This window comes from Erithacus rubecula (assembly GCF_903797595.1).
Source record: "Erithacus rubecula genome assembly, chromosome: 2".
In the NCBI taxonomy this organism is placed as follows: domain Eukaryota; kingdom Metazoa; phylum Chordata; class Aves; order Passeriformes; family Muscicapidae; genus Erithacus; species Erithacus rubecula.
Genome location: NC_136685.1, coordinates 66,990,017 through 67,004,164, shown reverse-complemented (window position 1 = coordinate 67,004,164; position 14,148 = coordinate 66,990,017). Strand labels below are relative to the sequence as shown.

At 40.2% G+C, this 14,148-nt stretch overlaps 1 protein-coding gene across 2 annotated transcripts; it reads right to left on the bottom strand.

The window, feature by feature from the left end:
- Nucleotides 1-446: 446 nt before the first annotated feature.
- On the bottom strand, nt 447-13,462 carry GNG4 (G protein subunit gamma 4). 2 transcript variants are annotated; one of them, XM_079297881.1, is made up of 3 exons: nt 13,125-13,462; nt 7,066-7,171; nt 447-1,211 (listed from the first exon to the last, which is right to left on the bottom strand). In XM_079297881.1, the coding sequence occupies exons 2-3, from the start codon at nt 7,159-7,161 to the stop codon at nt 1,083-1,085; spliced, it is 225 nt and encodes a 74-aa protein (XP_079154007.1). In that variant the 5' UTR covers nt 7,162-7,171; nt 13,125-13,462; the 3' UTR covers nt 447-1,082. The 2 variants fall into 2 exon arrangements, with proteins under 2 accessions (XP_079154007.1, XP_079154006.1); XM_079297880.1 differs by lacking the exon at nt 13,125-13,462 and adding an exon at nt 7,253-7,634.
- Between the last annotated feature and the right edge of the window lie 686 nt (nt 13,463-14,148).

Sequence of the window (14,148 nt, the reverse complement as noted above, 5' to 3'; positions counted from 1 at the left end):
ATATGTAAAGTAACAGTTGCTTCCATCAGGTGCCTCGTATCAACTTAATTTTTACTTCATGAAGAAGACAGTCTTATTTCACACCTCATTCTTTTCCTCTCACTGCACTTTAAAGTCAAAACAAAGAAACATCCCAGAACTTCCACTTGCCGACAACTTAACTAATCTGCAGCCACAAAATATACAAACATAGTGGCTAGCAACAGCACAATAGTCTCGTTGCATATTCTAGAACAACATTTATTTGCCATTAGTCTCCATCCCAATAAAGTCCTACTCTCATGGGCGAAAGAATGTGGAGGGTTGCTCAGAAAATGTAATTCCCCCTCCCTGTGCTGTTCAGGCACCCCCCCACTAAAACCCTAAGGACCACTTATTTCACTGTTCAGTTTACTTTCTAAATAATTAAAATCATTATCATTCAAAATAAGATACAAGAAACCACATTTTTCTACAGTTTTATTGATGCAATCCTCGTGTGTGGCTGTACATCTTCATTTTGCTTGTAGCTACAACAGCACTTTACTAGGATTGTTTCTGTAGTCAAGTTTCTTACAATCTTCAAAAAACATGTTTATAGACACCACTTACTGTATAAGACCAATCATTCTAAACATTGTAAATCACTGGGACTTTTTCCTCAGTAGTGCTACTTGAGGAAAAGGTCACACTACTTTCTTTAGATAGAAATTTGTAAAGGCAATTGAACTGAATTCACCTTCCAAAGAAAATAAGAATGTTAAAAATAGCTTCAAGAATTGGTATGACTCATTTAGGAACCAGAAAAATCTATGACTGGCAAAGATATCTACAATTTGATACTTGATATTTTCATTAAGACCAAAAAAATATTTATGAAGAATTGAAGTTAAACTTGTACATTGCTCTGAAAGACAAGCATTACATTGTATTTTAAGGGCTTTCCTTTTTAATTTTAGGGGTTTTTTTTAAGCAGGAATTGCACTACCTTCCAAAAACATTGTAGTTAAGGGATAAGTATTGACAACTGAAGGAAAAAATACTAAAAGCATGCAACACTGATACCAAGTTTTGGCAGATGACATTTTTAATTGAAAACTGACTCAAAGGATAGTACAAAAGAGTTTCTTCTCCCTAAAGGGATTTTCAGATGCAGGTACAGGAATAATGAGGGGATCTTCTCCAATGTGTGCATCACAATATGCCAATAAATCTGCTGCAGCCTTGGATACCTAATAGAAGAGAAGAGAGAACTACTGTAATACTTGATTCTAAACCATTCTGAATTGCATAAATATTTTTCATAGAACAAATGATAATGGAAGCTATCATAAAACAGGGAGTTGATTGCTTTATCCTTTAAATTTTAGACACCTCTCTCAACTTGCTCTTCCTAGGCCTAGTAATCCTTTCATACATTTTATCTAACAGTGACATAGAGGATATCAATTGATATCATCCACGCTGAGCTGTTCCTCTCCATCAGGAGGAGGTCAGGAGCACATAGCCATCATAACATTTTTATGTTAACTACCCATAAGCAATGAGGATTCTCCTTGAAGTGTTTCTTTCTGTAGAGAAACTTGCTTCAGCTCTTACTCCCATTCATTGGTTTTAAGGTTTTCCACACACACTCTCTCTACCTTTTGCTCCTCTGGCTGCCAAATAAAAAGTTCTTCAGGCACATGACCATGGAATTAAAAAGAAATAATAAACCAGGTACAAAACTTGAACACCATGTGTCATAGCTCTCATTTAAGCTAAATACTGCTCTTTTCAATGAAGAAAGACTAATGTCTTCTGCTCAGTAAATTACTATTAGTAGTCCTTCATCCACGGCATTCATTTAAACTTGAGCCCTACCTTAATATTTTTAACTTCATATTTTTATACTTCTAAAATAAAACAATTCTCAAGTCTCCAAATTTAGAACATGGGTTTATGCTTACTGAAAAGTTTACAAAAATACAAATGCATACAAAAATGTAGCAGTGTGTTGAATATTTGCAATGCAAGCTATTTTGCATTAAATGAAAAATGAAATATTACACCTTGTAATTTTTGCAGCATTGTGCCATAAGAATATTGGTGGCAGTAGGCCATAGTGACTCAGTCCTTTTTTCATTTTCAAGGATTTAGAAAGTATATACAATTTTTTTTTGTTTTGCTCAGTCAATAAGATATTCTCAGCTATCTGTATCTCTTTGTTTTGGTGAATTATTGTATTGTTTGAAGTATTCTGATAGTTGAGAAAATGAATTCTGGAGTCTTTACAAAGAAGTCTTTTCTCTGAGCACCATGACAGCTTGTCCCCCACCAAATACTGAGGTCAGCACGTTTGCACAGCTAGAGTGAAGAGAAGAAACAAATCACATCTCTGGTGTTTTTCTAGCAAGTTTTCTAGTATTGTGTCATCAATGCTGGCTTTAAGCTTCCCCACACCCTGCTTGCTTTGACATGAACCCAGCCCATAGTAGGCTTCAGATTAGACTCTTGAAGTCAATGGGTATTGAATCAGAATTTGCATGAAATTTGAATGAACTTCTGAAGATAATTACAGCCTCTTTATTTCTTTATTTTTAATTTCTGTATGCCTTTGTGGAATGCTTAAGCCTATGGAGAACCTGTGGTTGGCACCCCAGTATAGACCATTCCCCTAATGGAGGAAATAAGGGTGTTACGGTTATTTAAAATTAATTGGTCTGTGAACTGGCCTGTAAGACAAAAGGATGCAGAGACACTACATGTGAACAGAAGGCTGCTGGGCACACGTGAAATATAAAACTGAACAAATCAGAAAAGATGTTCACAAGGACCAGTGCTTCTCAAGAAAGAAGCAAGTAAAGCAAAAATGTGTGGAAAGTTACAGACTCCACCATCTCCCTGGACACCCCACTCCAATGCCCCATCACCTTTTTCTGCAAAAAGAAACCCTTCCTTCAATGTCAGTGTTTAAATCACATTTTAGTTTGCTTTTAAATAGTAAGTCAAATTGATTTAGTACAATTTATTTTAAAACAAACCAGCAACAAGAAACTGAGGAACGTGATCATTGTCACAAACTAAACCTGCCCTAGGCCATATATTTTCATCCTTTAAACAAATAAAAGGTTTTGAGAGGAAAAATCCTCCCACTGGGATTACAGTAGTCATAAAAGTCAATTATAACCATTTCTTGACTAAAAGCAGAGTAACTTAGGCCTGCACAGTGGAATAATGGCCATTCACCACAGGGAGTTAAATGAGCTGATCACAGTCCAGGAGCAATGAAAACACAAGTTCCCGTAGCTGTGAGCAATGTTGGCAAAGTCAGACCTGTGGCCCAAAAAAGAGGAAAATACAATGTTGCCTCCAGGAAGTTTCCTTCTCTGTGCCATTATTGGGAAGAGCAGTGCTGGAAGGCCTGGGCACTGAGCATGGCACCAAGGCTCCAGCAGGGATGGCAGCTTTGGCACAGGCAGCACCCAGAGGTGCCCCACGGCCAGGGCTGCAGGCTGTGCTGGACACACTGGAGTGCTGAAGGCATCCCATTGTGCCGTGGAAGGGGTTAAATGGAGCCCACTCTATCATAGCTTTCACTTGCCTTTGGGGCTGCTGGACAGCTTCAAAATAGATTTTCCTAAGAATTAAAATAAATGCATGTGATTTGAATATTCAAATGAAGCCAACACATTTGTCATGTCAGCTTTCCTAGCAATACGGCTTGGTCTGCAAATTCAAAGTAATTTATACATATTGCAGAAGTGGCTAAAGAAAAGAAAAATCAGACTCCAGTTTGATTGATGAATTCTATCAGAAAGTTAACATTTAATTTTAAAAAAATATTTTAAAGTGTATGGATTAGAAGAGAGGGAGTATATAGGTTAGGTATCACACTGATCTCACATTTTGTAGAATTACTTTTATTCTCTTTAGCAAAAAACACATCTGGTTATCAAATTAACAAAAAGGAGAAAAGTCCAACAAAACACTCAACCCTGATGCTTTAAAGTATTAATCTCAGGAGGACTGTGAAATTTTACCATTATATTTCAGAATAGCAGAGGTGATAAAAACTGCCAGAGTCAGAATATCCTGTTAGCTGCATAATAATTATAAGCTTCAGTGACAGGGCAAAATGCTGCAATTACACTGTCTTCTGCCTTGTCATGGATTGTGACTAATTACCAGCCTGGCTACAACAGCCACTCTGCTTATCCTTTATATCTAAAACAAAGAGATTCACACACATTTATTTTCATTCTCACTGTTCATCCCCCAACACTATTCAGGCCAGTTAGGAATACTTCCTATCTTCCTAAGAAAAAAGAAAATGGAATGATAACTGATATGCCAAGGGTCTTAAATGTCAGAGCACTCTTGCTTTTCTGCTTGCAAAGAGAAGATTAAGCAGTGCTTTATTCTAAGGAGAACTCTGATGAACACCAATACTAACTTTGCTTTCTCAATTTCACTGTTAGCACCTTGAGAAGACACTTTTTTTCTGCTAGTCATGAGGTCACACTGTGTTCATCTGATTTACTTTGGTGTTTCCTAGCTTGGAAGCTGCATTTCCAGCTTCCTACTTACTTCTCAGTTATAACTCTAGCTGTTCCTTTGCCAGGTTAGACAGGTTCAATTATGATTCTTCTGGGATTCCTATGGTTTACAAAAAACCCACAGTAATCCTCCTTCCAAGTACCAACCAATATCCATCCTCCTCTTTTGAGCTGTCCTGTTTCTTTCACACCTCAGCAGTGAGCTCTCTTTGTGGAACCTCAGAACATAGCACTGCTTTGCTGCTCTGACTGGCTAGAAACTCAATAGGACTTCTTCAATTAGTTGAAAAATCCAGAATACAGTGGGGAGTCAGCAACTATCAACACACTTTTAATTACAACATTTTAATCGAGCAGACTCAACTCTTGCTGGTTACAGCAGCTACTGTGCATGGGAAACAAAGTGCCTCTGTAGTAGAAATATAAACTGGAACTTCTGATTTCCCCAGTCAATAACACAGACCCCTCTTCAATGTTAGCAATGTGGTCTTGCCTATTGTGGCAATAACAACTTGGCTATAGCTATTTGCAAAAGAGGGCTTAATTAAATTATTTGGAAAGCCCTGATCTTTTGTTAAATGTCTAACTAGTTTAATGAGATGCAAAACACCATAAGTAAGTTCATTTATCTACCTTTACAGTGATGATTTGAGAACTTAAAATCTCCTGTTGAAACCACTGGAAAGTTTCTTGGTAAAATTTGGCTGTGCTGAAACACACTTAACTGATTCAAGGTCAAAAAGCCAAGCAGATTTTGAAGGAATAAAAAGCCAGTGAACTGTTTCTCACAATCCCTCATACGCTTGCTCAAAGAAATTTTAGAAATCAAAGCATTTTGAAAAGTTATATTTGTTCAATGTTAGTATAGAAACCTTCATAACTCTTAAACATGTCAGATTTTCTTTGGTGTGTTTTTGGTCCCAGGCTGTTTCAAAAAGTGAACTAATTGCACTTTCAAGCTACTTGTTTTTAAGGTCTGCCACATTTGCTAATAACTGTGTTCTTTTTAATTAAACAGACTGTAAAAATAACCTATTTCTTTCTTGCAGCTACATCTTTCTTGCATATGCAATTAAGAATGTTATACACTTAACTAATGAAGCTATTTGCATAACTGGTCTTATGATGTGACAGTTACCACTGCATATATGGAAGCAAGTTTAAGACAATCTACCAAGTATCAACAATTTCAAATGCCAATAAACTGGGCCACATTTTTCCAACCCTTTCCTCTCCCACCCACACAATCCCTTGCCAGTTCTGCTCATGCAGCTGCAATATAACCTGAGTTAGGACTAACAAAGGCAGACCTTCTTTTACTGCAGGAAACAAACACCTGTCTCTGTGAACAGGTTATGTGATGAATTTGTGACACACTATGAAATAGAGGAACTACTTTTGCAAATGCAATGGTCTTACAAGACATCACTAAAAACTGCCACAAAACAGAGCAAATGAAATTTCTTTTTTCATATGAGCAAGACTGACCACTCATGTGAATTGCACTAATGTTTCTGAATTATAAATACTAATTTTCCAGCTGATGAGTTTGTGATCTGAGACTATTTTAAAAATCATAAATATATACTACTGTCCCCATGCTGACTACATGCAGACTTCCAGCACACAGCATGGATGGACAAACAAAATGAATTAAGACTACATGAAGATTTTCATGTACAACATTTTTAAATTGTCCTACTGACTTAATAATCTCAGTTGCAGTTTGTAACAACTCAGTTACCCTTTTTTACAGAGAACTGGATAATTACAACACATTTTTAAAGATATAAAGACTAAAAACTTCTTCCTTGCAGAGACTGGATTTTTAATTGAAATAATTATTCCCTATTTTCAGAGGCAGAGAGCAAAAGAAATGAGCATTGCTTTCTTTAAAACTACTATGGCATTATTATAGCTTGATATTTCACAAAATTTTAGCCTAGTGGAAAGCAGAAAGATATACAAGAATAATCCATGGGATTTTTTAGTTAAAAAACCTGAAAACCTCTGTTTAATAGTGTCTTTAATGATAATATTTAATCCACATGTATTTAGAGGCATGATGAAATCAAATCTTCACATACAAGTTATCAAGTGGGAAGAATCATAACTGCACATTGCAATCACACATGTTTTGTGCAATGACATCTGCAAAACAAAACAAAGCAATTCAGCTTGTCTCATAATTTTCCAAAAATTTTGCAGTACCTTAAAGACATATTCCAATTCTTAAAGGAGAAAAACCAAGAAACCAGAGCTGCACTTAAATTCAGCTACAAGTGACAAAAAAGAGCGCCCTTGCACCCGCCAGCTGATTTTAAGTATTACACAAAATGCCACTTTTGACAATGTAACAGACACTCACTCAGAAGCAGACTTGAAGCCAGGCATTGGAAATCACTTCACTAGAACCACCAGTCAGTATGTAACTTACAGTACTGAATATTGTTTAACTGCTCAACACAGATTCTTAATTCCTGCATTATTAAAAGCATGCTGTTCCACAAATTAGTCAGTGAATTCACAGTATCAACAATATGCTTACCTTCATTCTATCCATGTATGCTTCCATTTTTAATTGCTCCACAGCTTTCCTGGCTTGAGAAATACTGGTTGTACTGTTTGACACTAGTTCCTTCATTTTGTTTTTCCTGGAAGAGACAAAGTTGAGACCATTTAAAGAACAGATAGCAAATGCAGCAATCGCTGAGATTATCTGAATTTTAACCAACCCTTGCCCATCACATCAACACTGCCAGGCTGTTGGTCATGAATTCAAAGCAGACACCATTTATTTCTCTTGTCTTGCTCCATGGCACCTTATTGCATTACATATTTGCACCCTCAATAGTCAGCATTCTGCCTGCATCCTGCAAATGACATACAAATGCAGAGCACATGACCATGACTTCAGTGTGAAAATGGTTGCCCTGGTTCACGTTGCCAACACAGAACAGCTGTTCACAAACAAACCTTGCAGGCATTGCACAGTCTGGCTCCATGCCCCAGTTACACCTAGAAACATCAAAACAAGCTCAGAAATGTGTGCAGTGGAAATGAGTGCCACACTGCTCTCACCAAGCATCAGAGAGGAATTCTAAGATAGAGAGCAAGTCAGAATTGTGACTATCAATAAAAAATTTAGAAATGAGGTAACAAATTAAGAAGAAATAATGCAGTGGTTTCCAACATTTTGCTTAGACATCCCCAGAGGAGTCCAAAGATGACTAAACCCAGTACAGTACACTGTACAGGACAGGAATGCTTTATTTTTTAAGAGATCTGCAGCTCTTGGGAAGGGACATCTAGGTAAGGTATGTCAGAATTTGGTTCTGTTGCATTGCTACTCCTTGAGGGATTAAATCAACTCAATATCCAGCAGTCCTCAGCACTGTTACCAAATGAGTCGAGACATCCACATTCAGACCTGACTAAGTTACAATATTTATGCCAGAGGTTGCCTGCATGTTAGACCCCCTTGTGCTGGCCCTCTATGCAGCACTGGCCCAGCACAAGGAAAAGTCACCATTTTGAAGTCACTGGAGGTTGGACTAAGGCCACATGGAAAGGTGGTGGGATACAGATGACCTAGACAGGTCCCAGACAAGTTGTACTACCTCGTGAGACTGGATGCTGAGGTTTCAATCAGGCAACATGCCCCTGTGGTCCTTACCACAAGTGCCACCTGCAGCCAGATTAGTCTGGCACCAAGCCTCAGAAATACAAAGTTCAGCAAAATGCAAATGACACAGGGTGTGAGAGGCAGAAAGGACACATACAAGGAGGCATTTTGCACTGCTGCCAAAGGAGTTTTAGGCTCAGGCCTTTCAAAATGAATACTTGCTCCTTATTTCTGGGTGAGAAACAAACATCTAGAACCACACAGATTTCCCTTCTTGAATCTAGTTAGCTTACCTGATCCAGTCACTGGGGTGAAAGATACAAACAGAAAATAAAGTAGGACACTGGAAACACTCCTGTAAAAAAACTTGAGTCTAACAAGGACATTGTACGTACAAGAGAAGAGCACAATCCATAGTACAGAAAGAATGGAGGAATAATTTTTTAACTACTTTGATTTTCCATAATTCAAATGCTCAGAGACAAGGAAAAGACAGTTTTTTTCTTCTCACAGCCTGGTATGAAACAGACTGTTTCTAAAAATCAGTAACCTGAGCTGTAAAACAGGATGGTGAATACAAATGCCATGGTGAGCCATGCTCAACACTAATTTGAAGAAACAATAGAATCTTTTTACTTCAGGTCTAGTATAAGTCAAGGCAGGGAAATGCTACTTCAGAATATATTAATTGTGCCAAACAAAACAAGAGCTTTAACATATGCCAAGACAAAGAACAAGTTTTCTGCATATACATGTGTCATTTGAAAGGAACACAAGTTTCCCCCTTGTGTGCTCTGATGAAATAAAATCGTGTCAGAACACAGCAGGTTCTTTGTCTTCATCTTTGTTTACAATTTTCAACTCATATTTCTCACAAGGCACAGGACTGAATACATGTGGAGGAACTGGCTTTGCATAAAATGCCAAGTAACAAACAAAAATCCACAACCAAGCCACAGCCTCCAATCAATTTTGAGACATGTTTTGACTTGCAGTGGAAAGTCAAACATCAGAAAGGATCAAGACATTCACAAAAGGAGAAGGTTCTGAATTACAGCTCATCTCTGGACTTTTTATTTGACTCAACCCCCTCACTTTTAAGTATCAACCTATCCATAAAAATTAGAATAAACACATTTAGCTTTGTTAACAAAATGATACCCCCCAAGAGTGAATAATTTAAATTTTATCATCTCCACATCTACCTTACTAATAATCACAAAGTCAAAAAAGTCAAAGTTAAATCAAATCAGAGGCCTTTCTACATTTGCCATACATTTAAATTAAGCTTTATTAAGCAACTGCAACTCCTGAACAGTCCAGAGAATTGCAGATCTCCCAAGCTTTTCTGGCAATTCATTCAGTCATACTGTAAAAGGTATAAACATTAGAGTTAGACAATTTGAACTGTCACTGGCTACAACAAAGCTGGCAAGAAAACTGCTCATAGTACTTCCAGCCAGTGTTTAAGCATTTACAGAAGGATTGTGTTAAGTCCATAGTAGAATTTTGAAAAGGCTATTAGGCATAAAAATGCTTCTAAAAATTCAAACCATGTTTCTAAAGCAATGTTACAAAGATAATATATCCTTACCTATATTCTGAAACATAAACTAGGAAAATTTTAAAGAAGAAAATATGTATCTTGCCTAGTGAAGCATTTCACAGTACCAGAAAACAACCACAATGTGAGGTTTCATTAAAAAAAGAACTTTAAAAACCAAAAAAAGTCTGCACAAGGCATTTCAGACACTGGAGAAAATTTCCACTTATCCCCAGCAAGAGGTTTGTTTATACTCTGAAGCACAAACATTTGTTCTGTTCCAAATCCTGCTCCAACCTTGGCCTTTACATGCATTTAAATGTTTAACTACTATATTTCTGGAAGTGTTTAGCATCCATTTAAGTATTTAATCTCAATCTTTTCCCGACAGGTCTGGTTCCATAACTTTGTGAGACTGACTTCTCATATACCTCTACCTTCTCACACTCTCTGCAAACACAGTACATATCTGTGCATCATTTAAGGCCCTGTTCCATATGGTGTGATGCTGACAATGAGAACTGTACTCACTTTCAAATCAGGCTGTGGTAAAGGTCCTGGTTGCAGACAAAGCTTTGTATGACATTTGATTTTGTTCTCCTTAGGACCTATAATAACCTTCATATTCTTTAATGAAATAAAATTGTTACTTAGAAGTAAAGCTCTGGAGAGAACCGAAATTTTAATTACAAGAGAATCTATTACACACCCATCTCCTGGAATGTGAGGAAGCCTCTCCTTCAAGCACCCTCTCGAAGGATGTGTTTCATCTGAGGCTGCAGCCTGGCAAATGGATCTGATCCTCTCTCTTTAGAGACTCCTCTTACACTGCCCAAGTATTCTCTAGGCCTTTAGTGCCACAGGAAGGCACATTTATCTTCATATTGTACCTGGGTGAGCAGCCTATGGGATCTGGTTCAAGGCCCCTGCAATGAGCAGGAACATCTTCTACTGTAACCAGTTGCTCAGGGCCCTATCCAAGCTGACCTGGAATGTTTCCAGGGATGGGGCATCCATCATTTCTCTGGGCAACTTGTTACAGTGTTTCACCACACTCAGGGTATTTTTTTTCCTTATACCTGGTCTGAATCAACCCTCTTTTAGTTTAAAACTATTACCCATTTTCCTTTCATAACTGGCCCTGCTAAAAATTCTGTCCCAGTTTTTCTTTTAAGCCTCTGTAAGGTTGCAAAAAGGTCTCCCTGGAACCTCTGTTTCTCTAGGATGAACAATTCCAACTCTTTCAGATATTCCTCACAGGAGAGGTGCTCCTGCCCCTTGATATCCTGGTGTCCCTCCCTGGATTAGTTCCAACAGGTCAATGCCCTTCCTGAGCTGGGGACCCCAGAGCTGGATGCAGTGTGGGGTCTCTCCAGAGCTGAGCAGAGGGGCAGAATCACCTCCCTTGATCTGCTGGCCACATCACTTTTGATGTTTAAAAGGAACAACTTCTCCCCATCATCTGAATTCCTAAAACCCCTCGAACCAGAAATCCTCACCTGGGTTTGCTATTGCTCATTCCTGGCTGGTTTTATGCTGGATCAATGCGGGCACACACAGGTCCTGATAATCACTGTAGTTCCAGTGACTGTGCTAATGAGCAGCCTACATGCAGTCTACATGTTTCTGCTGCAGCCAGCAGACCTGGATTATGTGGGAGCTCATTTATCCAGGGTGTTTTGGTGCAGCACACCCAGTTCATTGACCTGGTCTCTATTGATTCTTTTCTTTTAGGGGAGCACCGGCCGCGCTAACCAAGAACAGTGACAGCAGCTACACAGCCCTTTTTAGCCAAGCAGTTTCTGCTGACTGGCACCCCACACCAGACAGCCCCTTCCTAAAGCATCACTCCTGAAAGCTGCACAGCGACAGCCTCCCAGCCAGCTGCAGCTTCTGGCATTTTGTTTTTGTTTACCCTACTTCATCCTTTTTCTGAGTGCACGTAACTCGTGTGTGCTGAAGTTTTTAATTTCCCAGACTAGTAAATATGCTTGTGAAGAGCAGCTTTTCCTTTGTTTTTGCAATGGAAGATTGTACCCAACAGCACTTCAAAGGCAAATTTATCTTATGGCAATGCAGAAAGCTGCATAAATATTTGCAGGTATAGCTTGATGCTGCATTTGAGTAAGGAGTGCAACCTTCTCTTACTAAACATTATAAATAATTGTTAATAAAATGCAGAAAAAGTCTAAAAACTTGAGCAATATAGAAGCAAAATTGAATTTTCAAGCTCTTCGGGATGGATTTCTACAAGTAACAGGGATGAAAAGCTGCAATTTCCCCCCTCCAGTTTCAAGTGCAATCTTAAAATGCCATACCATAAAAGTGACCTCTAGAATTCAATCTAAAAAGCCCCAAACCAAATTGCTGCCTTAATTTCAAGGGATGGACATGAAATTACTAGATTAGAAAACCTGGGGTTGACAGCTCCAAAGAACACCTTCCACACAAGCTCTGTACTTCTTGGACCACACAGCCCAATAGGAAAGTTAACCCAATCATTCAACTAAGTCCCAGTGACTTTAGCGGGAATCATCCCTGGATAATGACCTGCAAATCACATCCTAAATTGAGGAAAGACCATCACATTTCATTATCCACTTGCAGGAACATAAGCAGCAAAATTTATAGTCTCACAGCTGTTCAATGCCAAACTGGTATACCAAAAAATTCGAAAGAAAAAACAAGGAAAAGAATCGGAAACTCAACTTCCTTTGCTATCTCAGTTCTTACTCTAAGATTTACAGCAACTGATGTAGCTTTGTAAAGAGAGAGGCAGGGTAAGGAATCCTTTTCCTTCTCTATCTCATGGCTGCACAAAGAAATACAAGAAAATTACTACAGCTTTTCACTCCATCTCCTAAGGAGAAGCTTAGTAGTTCAAGCAGAAATTATTAGATTAAAGGCAAGAACTATTGTTCACGATAAGGAAAGAATGCAATTTTCATATCAAAAATGTGGTGACTTTGAAAATAAGTTCTCCTCACGTAATTGTAAATCAGCCAAACTCCAACAGCTCAGTCCTCATCTAACATATCCAGCCTTATATCCAGTCCAATTGCCAAGTTCCAAAAATTCTTGCCATCATACCCAAATTCTTATTCAAAAATATCATCTTGCTTCTCAACATGAACAAAATCAAAGGAAACAATGGCTGAATTAATGTGGTATTTCCCAAGGGCAATCTTTTCATGCAGTATTATATATAAATATATATAATAGATAAATATTATAATATTTACCATGAGCATACACGTTATGTGAACGTATAGCCCAGCAAATCATCAGTGATTTAGAAAGTCTGAGGCAGAAAGATTATCCCTGGCTACTGTTTTACCTCTTTAGCTAATTTTGAACTATAGCTGTGAGCTTTCAAAGAAATACACAGGGAATATTGATTATTCCGCTTAAAACGTATTTGAACGGAACTGTAACCTACAAGGTAGGGAGAGCGCCTCCGGGAAGCTCGGCACTGCATCACCTGCAGGGCAGAAGCGTTTCCCAAGTTGTTATTCCGAGTTTTCTGTCTCGCTGCACTGCCCTAATGGCTCTGCTGTGCAGCAGCTCCCAGCACCGCACACACATCAGTGACTGCCGCCAGCAGCAGCCGGGCAGCGGGAGCTGTTCCTCCGCCAGGGCGAGCCGGGCAGCGGGAAAAGCGGCCACTTCCCGGAGCAGGCAGCTGGCGGAGCAGGAACGAGCACGCCGGGCAGACACCCCCTCCGCCGCCCGCGGGATACCTGGGCTAGGGCGGGCTCTCCGAAGGATGCTCCCCGCCGGTGGCAGCGACAGCGCAGCCCGAAGCCCAGCGCCGACTCCTGCGGATCTCCGGGACACTCCGGCCCTCGCGTACCCGCAGCACCCACGGGACCACCGGGCGGAGCGGCCAAGGGACACCGGCCTCCACGGCGAGAGCCCCGCGGAAACCTCGACTCACTCTGCGCCTTCTCCGCCCCTCCCTGCACCTTCTCCCGCCCGGGCCCCCGGGCACTCCCTCTCTCCCTCCCGCTGTCCCTCCCTCCCCGTGCGGGCGCGCAGGCTGCGGGCGGCCCGGCCGTGGCACATGGCGCTGCGGGGCGGGGCGGCCGCGGGCCCGGCGCCGCCGCCCTCACGCTCCGCCCGCCGCTGTCCCTCCCGATTGCTGCTGCAGCCGCCTCCTGCCCCGGCTCCAGCAGGCGCTGGGGACCGAGCGGTTCTCTAGGTATTCTCAAACAGAATCACAGATCACAGAAACATCGTCAATTAGCGTGGAAAAGGCCTCTGAGACCATCGAGTCCAGCCTTTGATCGAACACCCTCTCTCAACTAGACCATGGCGATAAGTGCCATGCCCAGTCTTTCCCTGGGCAATCCATTCCAAAGTTACCATCTACGTGAAGAAATTCTTCTTACTGTGGAAATTGAAGAGCCCCAGGCACGGCTTGAGGCCATTGGCTCCCATCCTGTCACTTGCGGCCTGGGAGA

Excerpts from the sequence above, each read along its gene's own strand:
- GNG4 (XM_079297881.1), bottom strand. The coding sequence starts at position 7,161 with ATGAAGGAACTAGTGTCAAACAGTACAACCAGTATTTCTCAAGCCAGG. Across the intron at positions 1,212-7,065 it reads CATACATGGATAGAATGAAG|GTATCCAAGGCTGCAGCAGA; the intron begins GTAAGCATATTG and ends CTCTTCTATTAG.